At 46.6% G+C, this 16,383-nt stretch overlaps 1 protein-coding gene across 2 annotated transcripts; it reads left to right on the top strand.

Moving 5' to 3' along the window:
• Positions 1–15,736, top strand: TMEM127 (transmembrane protein 127). 2 transcript variants are annotated; one of them, XM_053269498.1, is made up of 4 exons: positions 1–272; positions 3,698–4,087; positions 11,182–11,346; positions 12,824–15,736. In XM_053269498.1, the coding sequence occupies exons 2-4, from the start codon at positions 3,844–3,846 to the stop codon at positions 13,129–13,131; spliced, it is 717 nt and encodes a 238-aa protein (XP_053125473.1). In that variant the 5' UTR covers positions 1–272; positions 3,698–3,843; the 3' UTR covers positions 13,132–15,736. The 2 variants fall into 2 exon arrangements, with proteins under 2 accessions (XP_053125473.1, XP_053125472.1); XM_053269497.1 differs by having other exon boundaries at positions 2–272; positions 3,644–4,087.
• The last annotated feature ends 647 nt before the right edge of the window (positions 15,737–16,383 follow it).

Here is a 16,383-nt window from a genome sequence, read left to right as displayed (position 1 = left end):
CCTGCCGGGCTGACGTCACGCGCGGCGGCGGCGGCGGCCGAGGCCCCAGGGCGGAACCGGAAGTGGCGGCGGGCGGCGGCGGTCGCTTGGTGGCAGGAAGCAGCAGAGACGGCCCTGAGTGTCGGGCTTCGCGGCGACCCCTCAGAGCCCGAAGCCCCGAGGGAGCCGGCGGAGAAGCGGCGGGCGGCCCGTGGAGGGAAAGAAGGAAGGAGAAGCAGCAGCAGCAGTACCGGGTCCTCCAAGGCGGGCCGGCCGGCCGCTGGGGTGGAGCGGTGAGTACGGGGCGTCCCTGGGTGTCTCCTCTGCGGCCTCCTGGAGGCACCGGGCCTCTTGCCAGCGCCGGAGGAGGCGCGGAGAGGCGGCGCAGACTTCTCAGTTTCGGGGAGCAAGCAGGAATGGTTCCCTCGGCTCAGCAGGGCTCCCCCTGGTTTGCCTTGGAATGGGAGACTCCGCGTGCCTGCACTGCAGGGTCTCCCCTGAGGGGCTGGGGCCGCTCGGGGAGGAAGGGCACCTGCCTGCACAGAGCACCCCTTGCTTTGCTCGTTGTTCTGCGGCTTCTGATCGGAGAATCCTCGAGTGCGAGGGCCCCGGGAGGCAGCCCTGCTTCCTAAGCACTGGCTGAGCTGCTACAAAGACAACACATGGCTGTCTGGGTGGTTCAACTGACTGGTGGTGAACATGAGCATGAGAGCTTGTGGATGCGACCTGGCAGCTGGGGCAGGGGCCGTGCCTCCCCCAGGAAATCCGGAGAGGGGCTTGAGGCCTGCCTCCCTCACCTGGCAGCCCGCGGGGGCAGTGTTTCCTCTGGGGAGTCCTGGAGGGGGCTTGAGCTGCCCCTCCCCACAGAGTTTCCACCCCTGGTCACACAGACCCCTGGGGGTCTGCCTAAAGCTTACAAGGCAGGGGTTCTCCAGTGGCCATTGCAGCTGGGAATGATAGGAGTTGTAGTCCGGCAACATTGGGGGATCCCTGCCTTATAGGCTACTCCCTGTTGTAATGTGCAGTATATTGCTGATAATTTCTTAAGCTATTCAGTGGGAAAGCTCTGAGTTCCTTTTACAGCAGGAGTTTCTCAAGCTCAGCTTCCCAGATGTTGCCATGGACTCCCCAGAGGGACTGCCTTACCGTTTCAGCTGAGATGATGGGAGTTGTAGTCCAGCAACATCGGGAGCCAAGCTTGAGAGCCCCTAAGGTAAAGGGGACTTGAAGCCTTCCCAAAACTACAAACAATATATTGCACGTTAAAATAGGGAGTGACTTGTGAGTCTGGGGTCCCTGGATGCTGTTGGGCTACAACTCACATCATCCCCAACTGCAATGGGATTTGTAGTCAGCGTGATGTAGTAGTTAAAAGTGCTGGACTAGGACTGGGGAGACCCGAGTTCAAATCCCCATTCAGCCATGATACTAGCTGGGTGACTCTGGGCCAGTCGCTTCTCTCTCAGCCTAACCTACTTCACAGGGTTGTTGTGAGGAGAAACTTAAGTATGTAGTTCACCGCTCTGGGCTCCTTGGAGGAAGAGCAGACTATAACAGGTAAAAAATACAATAAAATAAATAGTCCAGCTGCACCTGCAGAGTTGCCTGGTTGGCCACCCTGATTTAGAGTATGCATATGCCACTTTTCAACAACAAAGGGTCCCCACCCTGTCCCAAAAGGACTCACAGTATAAACCAAGGCTGCTCAGCTTTGGCCCTCCTGCAGATGTTGGCCTACAACTCCCATAATCCCTGACTATTGGCCACTGCATCTGGAGATTATGGGAGTTGTAGTCCAAAAACAGCTGGGGGCCCAAAGTTGAGCAGGCCTGGTTAAACACACACACACACAACACCAGGAAGAGCCACTGGAGAGATGGTAAGCTGGTTGAGTAGACACAGTTGCTCTCCCTTTGCTAAATATATGGGAACTGCCACTTTGGAAGGTGCCTCGTTGCCCAGTTGGCAGGGGTGGTTCCCAAAGCTTGTGCCCTAGGAGGCTTGAAGAAGGTTTCCTGTCCCAAAAAGGTGTTCAACTTAAAAAGAAGCAAAACAGCCAATGGAGGGGTGCTATGTTGGGATTAGAAGGGTTAGTTACTCTCCCTCACATCCTCTGTTAAATATGAGAGCCTCCGCTTTAAATGGTAGCTCTTTGCCATTCTCAGGAAAACAGCTCATCTTCTCTGGGCCAGCTCACTGGAGGTTCATTGCTATAGGGTTGCAGCCCCGTTAGTCTGGGGTTTTTTTTAACTTTATATTGTGCTCTATCTCGTGAGCTCAAAGTAGCTTTTAGAATTTTTCTCTCATTATCTGTTGCCGCAAACACAGCCTGAAGCCTTATGTAAATTAGATAGTTTAAGAAGTAGCTGAGTGTGGCAGCAGCTTCCATGGACTCAATACGTGAAAACATTATCCGCGCTTGTTCTGTATATCCATGACCAGGAAAAATGATATAATCGGTAGTGCCTCGAAATGCAAGAGGTATTGTCTGTGACAACTCTGTCAAGCTCAAATATAAAAGAAAAAGGTAATAATTGATGATGATGCAGCTTCCCTAGGTCATTCTTGGCACAAATGTTTAAAAAGCAAGCAAGCACAGGCTCCACCTGCAGGCTTATGACATAATAAAATTTGAAAGAACAGAGAGAAGAGGAAAAACAAGCCATTAAATTCAGGTATCAAAACATTCAAGTTACAGTTGCAAATCTTTATTTCAGACCACATACCAGAATGTAAGGGTAATGAATTTCTAAGGACCCTTACCAGCTGTCCCTTTCTTCTGGGGGTTGGCTACCAGAGGTCTCTAGTTCTCTATCAGCTTTAGCTGCTGAACCTGAGGGATATTCAGGCAGCAACTGAACTCAGACACAGAGGCAGCCAGTTCCTTTTAAAACATCATAAGAGTTCTTATTAGAACATAAGAATGCATCATAAATGTAGAGAAACTGGTGAGCATAACTTGTCTTACTAATTGTTAAGCCTTGTCCTGGACTAATAACAAATCATGGTCATTTCTTCTTCTGTTTAATACCTTGCCTCCTGTCTTTCTCATTCTCTCCTTCAACTGACTGAGGAAAACAGCTGACAGTCTCTGGCCCTGCCATGCACCGTTATTGCTCATGCTTTCCATGAGCTCAGAATAATTGAGCGAACAATGCAGTAAGAGCATGCCAAAGGTGCAGAGTGCTGTGCCTAAAAAGAAATGGATTTGTTTGCAGAGATGAACAGGGGTGCCACTGATTGTCACTGCTCTAACTTTTTGTGTCTTGTTAAGCCCACTACCAAGCATCTTAGTGTGACTTGCATGGCAGATTCTTAATAACAATAAACAACTGCATTTGTTGGCGGCTCCATAACATTTGTTCTGTGGGTGGCACAAAGCAAAACAATATAACAACTGAATAAACAACATACAGTTAAAACAATTTTACAATTGTTTTTAAACAACATACATTTAAAAAAACTTCTTGCATCTCTGTGGTTGGAAAACCTTTGCATTTCCATTCACTCAAAATTCGAGCAAGTTCACATAAATTGTTAGCCCACAGAAACACTTACTAGCCCACTCACACCTACCTCAAATAATTTCTTTCTTGCCATGGGCCAGTAGTTGTATATAAGCTTTCATCTGCCTGTCACTTGAAGCATCCACTGTCTCTTTCAGATTCCTGAACAGAATATAGAAAACACATCATCCTGCGATCTGTTCTGTCTGTAGATCTCCTGGCCATCTGCTTTGTCGTGACTGGCGCCCAGCAGTTCTGACAACAGTGGATACGTTCCCTCTCCTCTGAAGATCTGAAAGGCTTCTGTCGAGAGCGTATTTCATTGGATATATTGGGCCCGTTCTCAGAAAGGGGATCCATGTACACCCCAAGCAGCTCGGTGTTGCCCAGCGGGCGGAGGCAGAGAGGTCAGGATGGAAGCGCTTTGCCAAAGCAGCCAGAAAGAAGCCTGGCTTCTGCCTTGCCTGGTGCCCTCTCCATAACCGCTTTGTGTACTGCACTGGCAGAGCCCGCCTGGCTACGGATTCATGGGGGCACTTGTTCTCGCCAAGAGCTGGGAGTCGCTGATGTGCTTGGATATGTTGACCCTGCATTACTTAAAGGTGGGAGTGCTTTGGGTGTGCTTTTTCAAAAGGGGTGACTGGGGGTGGGAGCAGCACCGGTCTCCTCTGGTAAGGGAGGAGAGCTGGTCTTGTGGTAGCAGCCATTAGTTGTCCCCTTTACTAAGCAGGGTCTGCCCTGGTTCACATTTGAATGGGAGACTAGATGTGTGAGCACTGTAAAATATTCCCCTTGGGGGATGGGGCCACTCCGGGAAGAACACCTGCCTGCAACCTTGGAGAAGCCACTGCCAGTCTGTGCAGATATTAGTTAGCTGGATGGACCAGTGATCTGACTTGGTCTTTGGCAGCTTTCTATGTACAAGCATAGTTATAGATGGGGATAGTACAAGTAGTAACAATTCCGTAGTGTTTACTTAGGTCTACTGAGTTCGGTGAGATTTATTCCCAGGCCAATGAGCATTGGATTGCAGATGTAGTTTGGGGGGCAAATGGCCCACAGGGTGTGTGTGTGTGTGTGTGTGTGTGTGTGTGTATGTGTGTATGGTTTTGGATAATAAGCACCTGATTGTTTTGGATTGGCCAGTTAATCCTGAACTTTATGTGGCTTTGTTTTCTTGGAGCAAGCTTTTCTCGCTTGTGTTCTTGTGACTCCCCTTGTGGAAGATGATTAGGCCTGCTCAGTCAGAAGGAGTTGGAATGTCTGACACATGTATCCAACCCACCCCCCACCCCACTCCCCAGTGCCAGGCGGAGGTGGGTGCTCCTGGCATGACCTACACCAGCCATTAGTTAGTGGTTCTGGTGCAGAGGCGAGGCACCTTTGTAGTGGAACTGGTACCTGAGCAGAGGAGATTGGGAAGGCATGCCAGGATGCCTGGGGGCTGTAGTTACTCCTGGGAGAAGCGCTGTGAGGAACAGCAGTCCTCAAGCACACTGTTCCAGCCTCCCCAGCTGGAACATAGGTACCGGTTCTGTAATGAAGGCGTCCTCCTTACCCAGAAACAGCAGCTACTTCCTGGTGCTGATTGTGCCAAGAATGGCTGCCTCAGGCATGGGATGTTTGTCAGACATTCCAGTTGCACAAGCCCATGGATGTTGGTTTCAGTCAAGGCCAAATCCAGCCCTCTATGGACCCCTACCAGCTGGCACCCTGTTGTCACTACAGAGGCAGGAACAGTTTGTAGAGGGCCTGGGGGCTGTGGGAACAGAACTTCCTGGGAGGGAAGAACTTTGTGGAGGGGCCAGACACACCCTGCACACAGTGGCCCTTCTGTAAATCTAGTTGCTCATCACATCTGCTGCATGTGATTGTTTTCTAATGGTTTTCATTTATAAGTGCAAAGTTTAGAGTTGGATTTAGGGAGGATTAATATTCAAAGTGCTTAAATCCAGTTGAAACCAGTGAATGGAGATTACAGGTTCTTAACTGTCCTATAGTGCAGCGGGTAAGAGCAAGAGGTTGCTGGTTCAAATCCCCGCTGGTATGTTTCCCAGGCTGTGGGAAACACCTATATCGGGCAGCAGCGATATAGGAAAATGCTGAAAGGCATCATCTTGTACTGCATGGGAGATGGCAATGGTCAACCCCTCCTGTATTTTACCAAAGAAAACTACAGGGCTCTGTGGTTGCCAGGAGTCGACACCGACTCAACAACGCAACTTTACTTTTGACTTTAACTGTCCCTAAAAGTGGTCAGTTGGATCAGGCAACACCTCCCCTAAATTTACGTATTCCCAGTTTGGGTATTTAACAAGCAGAACTCATCTTAGGCTTCAGTTCCACCAGGAAGAAGTTACTGCAAAGGAAGCAGTTGTATAATATTCCTAGAGAAAGAATTTCCTTGTACAATCGCTTTTCTCTTAACTTCCCAACATCCTCTGCATTGAGATCCCAATCTCTCTCTCTCTCTCTCCCTCCCCCTCTCTCTGTTCAACTCGTGTTCTAGAGAGGGTTGTAGGGGACAAAGTCAAGCCACAGATAAAAGCAGCCCAACCAGTTTCATTTTTGTGGACGTCATTAGTAACCAAGCAGTCAAGCTATTATTTCAACCACATAGACTCTGTTTATTACATGCAACCATTAGTCGTTACAAAGCTTCAATGAATAAAAACTTGTATATTCCAAAATGAAAAAATCTGTATATTCAAGAATTTTAAAAAATCAATTGATTGTTCATATGATTTATAGCTATACATCTTAAAACCTTAATTATAATAAAATTGGTTCTAGCAAACAGAACCACTTGATGACATAAGGATAAAATTTGTTCAGATTTGTCCAAGTTGGAGTTCTGTCACCCTTCCAGACCTGTGTTCCCTATAACAGGGAACCCCAGATGTCTTATTTATTTATTTATTTGATTTCTATACCGCCCTTCCAAAAATGGCTCAGGGCAGTTTACACAGAGAAATAACAAATAAATAAGATGGATCCCTGTCCCTAAAGGGCTCACAAGAAAAGAAAAAGAAGACAGACGCCAGCAACATTCACTGGAGGGATGCTGTGCTGGGGATGGATAGGGCTAGTTACTCTCCCCCTGCTAAATAAAGAGAATCACCATGTTAAAAGGTGCCTCTTTGCCAAGTTGACAGGGCTTGACAACTCCCAGAATCCCCAGCTAAAGAAGCCCTTTAGCTAAAGCTAAAGTCAACATCTCAGGTTCCCTGCAACAGGTAACACCATGGTCCAGACTCCTTTCAAAGCCTTTAAAAAGCCACTAGCCACTAGAAACCTATATGGAGGGAGGGGACAAAACATATCCTCCAGAGTGGGTCTCAGCTGTAGATTCTTTCCTGATACTCCAGCCTCCCTTCTCTCTCCTGCCACACTTTATTTTGTAAACTCCCTGGGGTGGGGACCTGAGTGGTTGTGGGGTACATGGATGTGCAGTTTTCTGTCACTCTGCAGTGTGCTGTTTACAGCCATATCACTGTATAATAATTACAGGATATAATTCTATTAGTGGGTGCACGAGGAAGTTGACATCAGATTCAGATGAGGCACAGTCATCCTGGTATCTCTAATGTTGTTTCCAGTCCATCAGGCTCTGGGTGAATATCCCTTCAGTATTAGATTATATGACTGCCATGTTTGCTGTAAACAAAACATAACCTGAGACCAAGCAGCGTATCTTGCTGAATAGGCTTTTAGGCTGCTTGTTGTCCTGGTGAAACTGACGTAAAACAGATCCTCACAATCTGTTTAACTGTGAGGAGAACTGCATCTGAAATATTCTGGAAAATGTCGGGGTAATGTGTTAGAAACCTCAGAATCCCAGTTTTCATTTTTAAAAATGTTGAGTTTCTAGCCTTTAAATTTACAGAAAGCTTGGGAAATATGGCTGTTCTTTAAACTGGATCTGGAAATAAATGACTATCTTCTGCATTTATGAATTGTAAAATCAGTGAAACTTTTTCACAAGGGACCAACTTACAATTTTTCAGAACTGAGAGAACATCAAGCACCGCAGGTGTAAAGTATAAGACTTCTTTTCTCCTAGATGAAGCAAAACATTTCCTTGCCTGGTCACCTAGAAATGGTCAGCAAGAATCATGTCTAGGTGGAAGCAACCAGCTCTCTTTTAGGCCATCAGTCTACCATGAATGGATCTGTGCATGTGGGCGGGCAGGCCAGCAAATATGCTCATGTGAACCGCTAACCTTTGTGGACTTCTTTGCAGGGCCATAGTTTATAATATCAGTAGGCAATACAGTATAAGCTTCTGGTTCTACAGTGAAGCAGGAGGGTCTTCCTCTTTTTTTTTTGTCCTCATCAGAGGCAGTTGCTTTTTCTGTTTGAGGAAGGAGGAGCTCATTCCAGCGTAGCTTGAAGGGCAGCGGCAGCTGGAAGTCGCAATGGTGACTCTTGCCTAGCTTTCTCTTCCTCCTCCTCGCCCTCAGAGACAGTTGGTGCTTCTATAGGAGGAGGGAAGGGCTCCTATTTACAAGTCTGGTATGAGTTTCAATTAAAAGGTGTGGGATTTTAAGTCTGATAGAGCCTGAGTCTCTTCCCGGACTGTTTTGTTTGGACAAGCATGTAGGGCCTGTGGATAAGGATACTTGCTTTTAGAAGTGTGTCATATAGACCAGGATCCAAAGAACGGTGGCACACATTTCTGAACCTAAGGTGCTTTATACTCATTTCTCAAGCAGTCAAATGGGAAATGGCAAGCTGTTTTTGAAATGAAGGGAGCTCTCAAAAGCGGTTTGTAATATTGCATGGCAGGCAGGTGTTGGCCCTTCAGGTCTTTAAGAATCCAGGAATGCCACATGACTAGTGTGGGGGAAGGAGGAAGGGAAGGCCAGGTGAGGGGGTGGGAGTGATAGAGTGGGACAAAAAGCCCTAAATTACAATAGCTTAAAGTTCTGCCAGACTCATTAGAGGGATGCTACATGCTTCCTAATAATGTGCTTGGCTCGGAGTTCTTATCTTGGGGGAGGTGTGTGTGTGTGTGTGTGTGTGTAAAAAAAGTGTAAGATGCAGCTTGTTATGGTGCAAGTAGCAAGGCAGACCCAGGATTGAGCATCTAAGTAGTTCAGGGGTTCTCTCACTTGGGTTCCCAGATGTTTTTGGACCACAACTCTCATCATCCCCAGCCATAAAGGGCCTTGGCTGTTGTGGGTGGGTGGGCATGATGGGAGTTGTAGTCCAACAGCATCCAGGGACTCAAGTCTAAGTACTCCTGAAGTAAGTGAGAGGGTTCTTGATTAAACACTGGGTAACATCTGCACTGTCGTTGTCCTTACTCTGGGCAAGAAGTCCTGTTCCAAATCAGGGACAACTGCGGATGCTGCTGCCCGCTGCACATAAGAGGCTGCTGGGCTGAAATAACTCTTTGCTTGGATCAGAATGACTGAAACCTGAACTGATCAGCACTGTCAAAACAGTCCAAAGCTAGAAGGAAGCTATTCTCACAGGGGAAGCTGGAAAAACCCGAGTCAGATATCCTGCCTAAAGGCATTAGACGCAGCTGTGATAAATGGTTCTGACAAAGTTGTAATTAGAATAAGAGAGAACTCTGACTGGTGCCCTCAGTGGCAAAAGCAATGGCTTGGGGGTAACTGCTCCCATTGTGCAGCTGGCCCAAAGTTACTTCATCTGCCGTTGATACAACCTATACAGATTCTGTAGGTTTTGTGTTTTGTTGTTTGGAAATTTCCAAACCATTTTTCTTTGTCTCCTCAAAACACTGAAACTGGTGAGCAAGTTAAAACGATAACAAAAATAACAGATTGCTAAAAACAAACAGAACTGGATAGATCAGCAAATAAAGCCAACAGCGCTAGGCGGGGTCCTTACCCAGACCTCGCCTGCCAAAACAGGGTGGTATTTAATAGCCTCCTGACAACCGAGGGAGCCAGGTGGGCCTCATAGGAAAAGGAGTTCCACCAGTTGAGCTCCACAGTGCAGGTGATTCTGTCCCGCATCCCCACCAGGTGTCCCTCAGCTAGGTCCTGAATCTGCTTCAAATGGGCAAATTCATATGGGCAGTCTTTTCAGCACAGCAGGCCCAAGGCGTTTAGAACTTGAAAGGCCGGATGAAAATTTGGAATGTTTCAAAGAAGATTGGGAACCATTTTTACTTAAAGAATTATTTTTCTAATATGGACCTTTCAGCAGAGTTTGAAATATAGCAATAACAGCAGGTTGGGTTGGGTAAAATCGAGTAGCAATGTGGAGTATGTATGTTTTGAATTATTTATTTATTTGATTTCTCTGCCGGCCTTCCAAAAAATGGCCCAGGGCGGTTTACATTAAAACAACACTAAAATCAATTAACTGTTAAAATCAAAAAATGTACAAACATAAAACCATTATTAAAACAATTAAAACAGTTTTTAAAACCCTGGAAAACTAGGCCAAACCTTTATGGTTTAAAAACAATTTAAAAACCCTGGAAGGGCAGGCCAAACAGATAGGTCTTAAGGCCAGTAATGAATATATAATATATATATATATTATAGCAATGGTTTATATGTATAGTTAACATGAACCGCGCAGACTGGTAAGTGGGAAGTCAATATTTACTTAATCAAATAAATGAATGTAGTTGGATTGTAAAGTTATTGTAAAAGTCAATAAAATTTTAAAATGCAAAAAAACCCGACAAAAAACCTTTAAAGGCCAAAAGCTGCGCCTTGAAGTGGGTCCAGAAGCAAATTCATATAGATAAAATAAAACTGGAGGAATGGGTTCCATTTATCAGGTTCCCAATAGCAGCCAGACAACAGGGGCAGCTCAACGTGGAGCTTGTTGCAGTAATCAAGTCGGGGCATAACCAATACTTCTGTAAGAATGGTTTACTTGGGGAAGTGTAGACTCTCTTTGGCACCCTGAGAATCGTTATCTAAAAGACAAAGCAAGTCTCTGGCCTTTGTGACTGTAGAGTATGGCTTGCAAGCATGTTCTGTATCTCAAGGAGGGTTTTGGAAACAAGATAATTCTGTCCCAAGATGCAAACTTCAGATTCTGTGCTGAGTTTAGGGCTTCAGCACAGCTTGCTCTCACATAGCTACTATTTCCATTTGTTATTTACAGGCTGCTCAGATATTAAAAGTGTGATGTAATGTCCCTGCAAAAGTCTCTTGATGGTGAGAAACTGATCTGAGTGCCTTGATAAAGTAAAAAATTCGACTGAGCAGACTTTTAATCAGCCTTAATATGAGATGCCATGTGACCAGATTTTGTATTCTAAGTGAGTTGGGCAGAGACGAATTCTTTTCTTATGTACTAAGGAAGAGGCATTTATTTTTAGCTTGATGGCAGTATGTTGCCTATAAAAGCTTCTGCACCAGGCTACAATATTTCTTTTGGCGGGATTTTATCAGGGAAAGTGTAAAGTAGCTTGTTTGGTCAGCATGACATTGGACGTGCTGCAGGTAGTCCTATAAAAAGCAGCAGCTTGAGGCTGTTCCTGTACACTAAAATGGTGAAGTCAAATTTTATCTTTGGTATGTCATTAACTGTTCACCATCCTGTTGGAAAAACAAGAAAAAGTGTGCGAGCGTGTGCGTGTGTGTATATATATATATGAAGGGAATGGGTTGGATGGATGTTGAATTTTCAGGATGATCTTGGAGGCACCTGGCCATAGAAGAAGTAATTATCTTGGGCTCTGTCTTCTCCCTTCCAGGCTACTGCATGAACCCCCAGACGGTGTTACTGCTGCGGGTTATTGCTGCTTTCTGCTTCCTGGGAATTATCTGCAGCCTTTCTGCCTTCCTGTTGGATGTGTTTGGACCCAAACACCCTGCACTGAAGATCACTCGGCGCTATGCATTTGCCCACATCCTCACAGGTAAGAACTACCAGTTGACCCTCAACTAGGCTTGCTGTCTTGGGACCTGCTGAAACATGTTACCAGTCATCATATTATTCAGGTTGTGTATCAAAACATCCCCTGAAGGTGTTGGCCACATGCCTTGGCCCTGCTCCAGTACACTCAAGTAACGATTAAGTAGCCTTTTAATCTCAGGCCTTTGTAGTGCCATGTCTTTTTCATCCCACGCACTCACATTTTCTGTGAAGCCTTTGACATTAACTCATCCCCAACCCAAACAAAGCTATAGTATGTGCAGCTACATTCTTCTTCCACTTGCTCTGTCTTCTCTCCCTTCTGTTGAACTTTAGATTCAACAGATTATATATATTTAAAATATATATATCCTGGATTTTTGCCTGTCCCAGGGCAACTGGTAGGAAGAGGCAATCAATACACAATAAAACTAAGTCATTTTTGAAACAGCAGTGGTAACTAATAAAAAGCTTGGGCGGGGGGAGTGGGGGAGTGATGCAAATTGCCCACTGCCTGGACCCCAGAGTGTAAGTGTATGTGAGACAAAGACCTGTTGTTAACTGATGAAGTGCCATGAACCTTGATGGCATTGAATGAGTAGTCTTAACTGGATGAGTAATTCAATAGGAACAGAGAATTTGCTTTGCTTTCTACCTGCATGGGCACAGTGAAGTCCTTGAGCCCTGGTCTTATGAATTCTGCACAGAAAAATTCCAATATGTTGAGCAAACCTAGTTTGTCAGTTGGATCCTACATTCACATGACATCAGTGCCCACCCCCCGCCCCAGTGTGTTTGACGTTTGTATCCTGCCTTCCTTTCCTTCTGGAATTCAAAGTGAGTTGCTCAGGGTTTCCAAGTACTAACCAGCCCTGGGCCTGCACAGCTTCACCAAAGTGGCTGTATCACGTGCCCTCTGGCCATGCTCTGGATTCCACCATATCCTTGCAGAATGTTGATGTAAATATTATCGTTCCCATGTTTCTTGTGTAGGAGAACCTAAAGCAGGCCTGCTCAACTTAGGTCCTCCAGTGGTTTTTGGACTGCAATTCCCATAACCCCCAGAGCACAGTGGCCAGTAGCCAGGGATTATGGGAATTGTAGGCCAACATCTGCTGGAGTGCCAGAGTTGAGCAGCCCTGACCTAGAGGATGACTTTCCTTCTGGCAAAGCAGGTAGACTGTAATAGGCATCTTTATAAACATGTCTGTTCACAGGACTCTGGGAGTCTTTGTGTCCACAAGATTTGTGTCCACAGCTGTATTAGTCACTTTTGAAAAAAAGATGGCTGTCTTCCAGAATTGTGTGCCACAACTGCTATATTCCCAGGCTTTTTAAAAAGGGAGGTTGGAGGCAAAAGGCATCTTGCCAGCCTCGCCTGTGAGAGTATCGAGTTGCTTCGCTTGGGGAGCAGTGCTGGTTATGCACAGGCCCTGGTTCTGATGGTTCTTGTTGCCCCTGTCTCTTGCCTCTGCCCACAGTGCTGCAGTGTGCCACCGTGATCGGGTTCTGCTACTGGGCCTCGGAGCTGATTCTCGCACAGCAGCAGCAGCATAAAAAGTATCACGGCTCGCAAGTCTACGTCACCTTTGCCGTCAGCTTTTACCTGGTGGCTGGAGCCGGCGGGGCCTCCATCCTAGCCACGGCTGCCAACCTGCTGCGCCACTACCCCACCGAAGAGGAGGAGCAGGCCTTGGAGCTCCTCTCTGAGATGGAGGAGAACGAACCTTACCCCGCCGAGTACGAAGTGATCAACCAGTTCCAGCCGCCTCCGGCGTACACACCGTAATGCTACCACCGAATGCCCAGGCCTGGGGCAGAGAAGCTTTCTACCAGCCCAGACCCAGCGCCTCAGTGCACACTGTTGCTTGGGAACACATTCCCTTCCCATGGGGCCACTCACTGGTGCTTCTTTTCCCAGGTGGCTTCCTCACTCTCACGACCTCCAGGCCAAGGAGAGAACTCGCTTTGGAGAGTTGCCCGAGCAGGGCCTCCTTCCCTCGTGCAGCAGCCTCCAAAGCAAGCCCTTTGTTCTGGGGCTGTGGCTTGGGTGGTTTTTGTTCCCCAGTCCCCTTGCATTGTTCTTTACACCGAGTGGCTGAAATAACTGGCCGGCGTGACCCAACGGTAGCTTTGCATTTTCTGTGTGATGCCACAGACTTGGCCCCCGTGGCCCAGATCCATGCACTCCCTTGCACGTACTCCTGGGCATAGGCCAGAGGAGGCCTCGCCTTGTCTGTGAAAGACAGCATGTGCACAGCTTGACTGAGTGGGAGGGGGGAAGAGGGGTCCACTTTTTTTGCATTGCGATAAGATCTTTCACACTGGTAGACACACTCGCAGCCGCGGCGGCACATGGGGTAGCCGAGCACTGTCTGTCCCCCTGGCCTCGACTTGGGGGAATGTGACTCACTGATACTCACCTCTGGGGCCAGATGTGGGGATCCTGTCTCTATGCACTGGTTTGTGTGAGGAGGTGGCTCTTGTCAGTGGACTCCTGTGTTTGCCTCAGAGGCGCAGTAAGTTGGATGCTGCCACTGCTTCATCCCACTCCCACATTATGCCTCATGCTACTTAACAGAAGCATATTGCACTTTATTTGCTGTTCTTGCAACCCCTCCTTCCCCTCCCCAGGCATTTGGGGGAGTGGACTAACAACACGTAGGTGTGGCCACTACTGGAAGTTCTCTTGGATAGACTTGCAGGCCTTGGACTATCTTTTGGGCGAAAGCGACAGGGCTTTTAGGGAAGCGACCATTTCACACACACCCCACCCCACCTCCCTGAAAATAATGAGGCAGCCCTGGCTGCCGGACTGGTGGCAAGTTGTTCAGGTTTAAAGATGCAAGAAAAATAGCATTGGAATCTGTTCTACGATCACCAATATCAATACAGGTTCTCTGGTGGCTCTAGATTATATGCAAATACTTGCCTTGGTTTTAGTTTTATCTTCTAATTTTAAATTTAATTTTTTTGCTACCTACTCTTGGTTCTTAGTCTCTCCAGCTGATTCTTCCAACTAAAGTGGGCATTTAGGAAGAGGAGAGAGATCTTGATCGTCACAGGTAATGACAAAAGAGCATCTCAGGTGCTCTCATTTGTATAAGGAAATGACTAGTGGATATTTCTCTTTGCATATTACAGTGCAATTGAGCTAAAACTGCTTTGAATAAGTCTGCATCTTCATTTACTGACTGCAGCTGGTTCTTGCTGACTATGGGGGTTAGCTTATGTAAGCTGGACGATGTGGAGAACTAGGAGGGTTGTTGCTTTAAAAGAAAACAGACTTTAGGGAACCATATGGTCAAATCTAGGTGTTCCCAAGATGGAGGTTGCTCCTATTCAAGTAATGCTGAAATTTTGGGTCTATGGGCACCTGAATGAGGGTAGAAATGATGCTTTCCACTAATTAATGCTGAAGCTGTATCAAGAGGACACTTGCATCTTCCTTTGCAAATGTATATCTGATTTTAATTTACCAGTTTCTTTCTGTCCTTCCCATACTTGCTCCGATTTCTGCAGAGGAAATTAGGAATATTGTAGTCCAGGGTAGAGCATTCCTGGCTACAGGTAGAAAATGTTCACTGTCATGTCTGGGTGGAGGAGAAATGGTTCCTTTTGCCTTGTAATTGCTTGGCTGGAAAACTTTAGAGCAAAAGCTTTAATTTGATTCTGAAGAGTCAAGGATGCCTTCTCATCTGTGTCCGCTGAAGGATGTGGAGGAAAAGGATGACATTTCAGAGCTTGGGAACAATATCACTTGAGAGGGAGTTGATGGTGGAAATGACCGCTGGGTCCTCTGCAGCAGGGGCTGTAATTCAGCTCCAGGCTGGTGGATGAGCAACCTTTTTTTGGTGCCCCCTTCTGGCAGTGGTTCCCCATCCTTTGCAGAGGGCCTGCACTGCATTGACAAAGTGGACTCCCCAACAGCTTTTGCATGTGATGTCAGCAGAAGCTGTCCTTTCCCCTCTGCCTCCAGACTGTGGCATATAAGAAAAGAGTTTGGCTGTAAATAGTGTGCATAATGTTACTGTCGCCACCTAATCGCTAATCCTTGAATCTTGAAAGAGATTGATGTGAGGTCTGGGGAAGATCATGTTGGCCACTCTTGCAGTCTTTTCCCTTTTCTGGCCCTGGGGAGGGAAAGTGATGCTGGCAACACCTCCACATGCCAAAGGGAGCTTGACCCATCTCCAGAACTGAGATGGCTCCACTCGGCCTGTTTTCATAGATTGGACTTGACCCAAAGTGGTTTTCATGTCATCTGTGTAGTTGGTTACTGTGATCATTTTTAGACCTTGAACATCATTTATTAAGCACTGTTGATTAAATCCATCTTTAAAGTCTTGGATTCCTTTTTCTACCAAAAATAAAACAAGGATGTAAATACTCTTCTCAAGTGTTCAGACTTTGGTTCTCAAAGTAAATTGTCACAGAACCGGACAGCATTGTGCAAGCCCATGCTCCCAAAGCTGAAGCCAAATTATGACCAGTACTTATTTATGGGTAACTACTGTATTACAGGTACATATCAGAAATAGTCTTATTCCTTGGCTTTGTGTAGTAACCACACTTCAAGTTTGTGTGTCTCAGCCCTTAGCTGCTTCGAATGTGTTTGATTCTAAGGCTAACGTGGCAAAGAATTAGCATTTATAATCTCCTTTATGGCTTTGGGATGGTAACAAAATTCAACACATTTGTTAAATGATTGGTTTGGGGAAGGGCGAAGCCAGTGAATAATTCTTATCCTCCTTCACAAAGTGCTTGCCTCAAAGGAAAGGTTTGCATCCCTTCTAGAGGATGCCTGGAGTTGGGCTTTGGTTCTTTGGAGGAAGGTAATTCTAAAGTTATGGAACATAGCTGCTTAATTTCGGCCCTCCTGTAGACGCTGTCCTACAATTCCCATAATCCCTGGCTATTGGCCATTGTGCTGGGGATTATGGGAGTTGTGGTCCAAAAACAGATGGGGTGGGGGTGGGGGCTAAGTTGAGCAGGCTTGCTATGGAATGACATGGAGGACACCACCAGTATGCTTGCTGTT

This window comes from Hemicordylus capensis, chromosome 8, assembly GCF_027244095.1.
Source record: "Hemicordylus capensis ecotype Gifberg chromosome 8, rHemCap1.1.pri, whole genome shotgun sequence".
NCBI classification, from domain to species: domain Eukaryota; kingdom Metazoa; phylum Chordata; class Lepidosauria; order Squamata; family Cordylidae; genus Hemicordylus; species Hemicordylus capensis.
Note: the sequence above shows the minus strand (reverse complement) of the source record. Positions and strands in the feature narration are given on the sequence as shown.

Bases quoted from the DNA above. Each gene is read 5' to 3' on its own strand.
- TMEM127 (XM_053269498.1), top strand. From the start codon at position 3,844: ATGTACACCCCAAGCAGCTCGGTGTTGCCCAGCGGGCGGAGGCAGAGA. The intron at 4,088-11,181 runs GTGGGAGTGCTT...TCTCCCTTCCAG, and splicing joins TGACCCTGCATTACTTAAAG to GCTACTGCATGAACCCCCAG. The intron at 11,347-12,823 runs GTAAGAACTACC...CTCTGCCCACAG, and splicing joins ATTTGCCCACATCCTCACAG to TGCTGCAGTGTGCCACCGTG.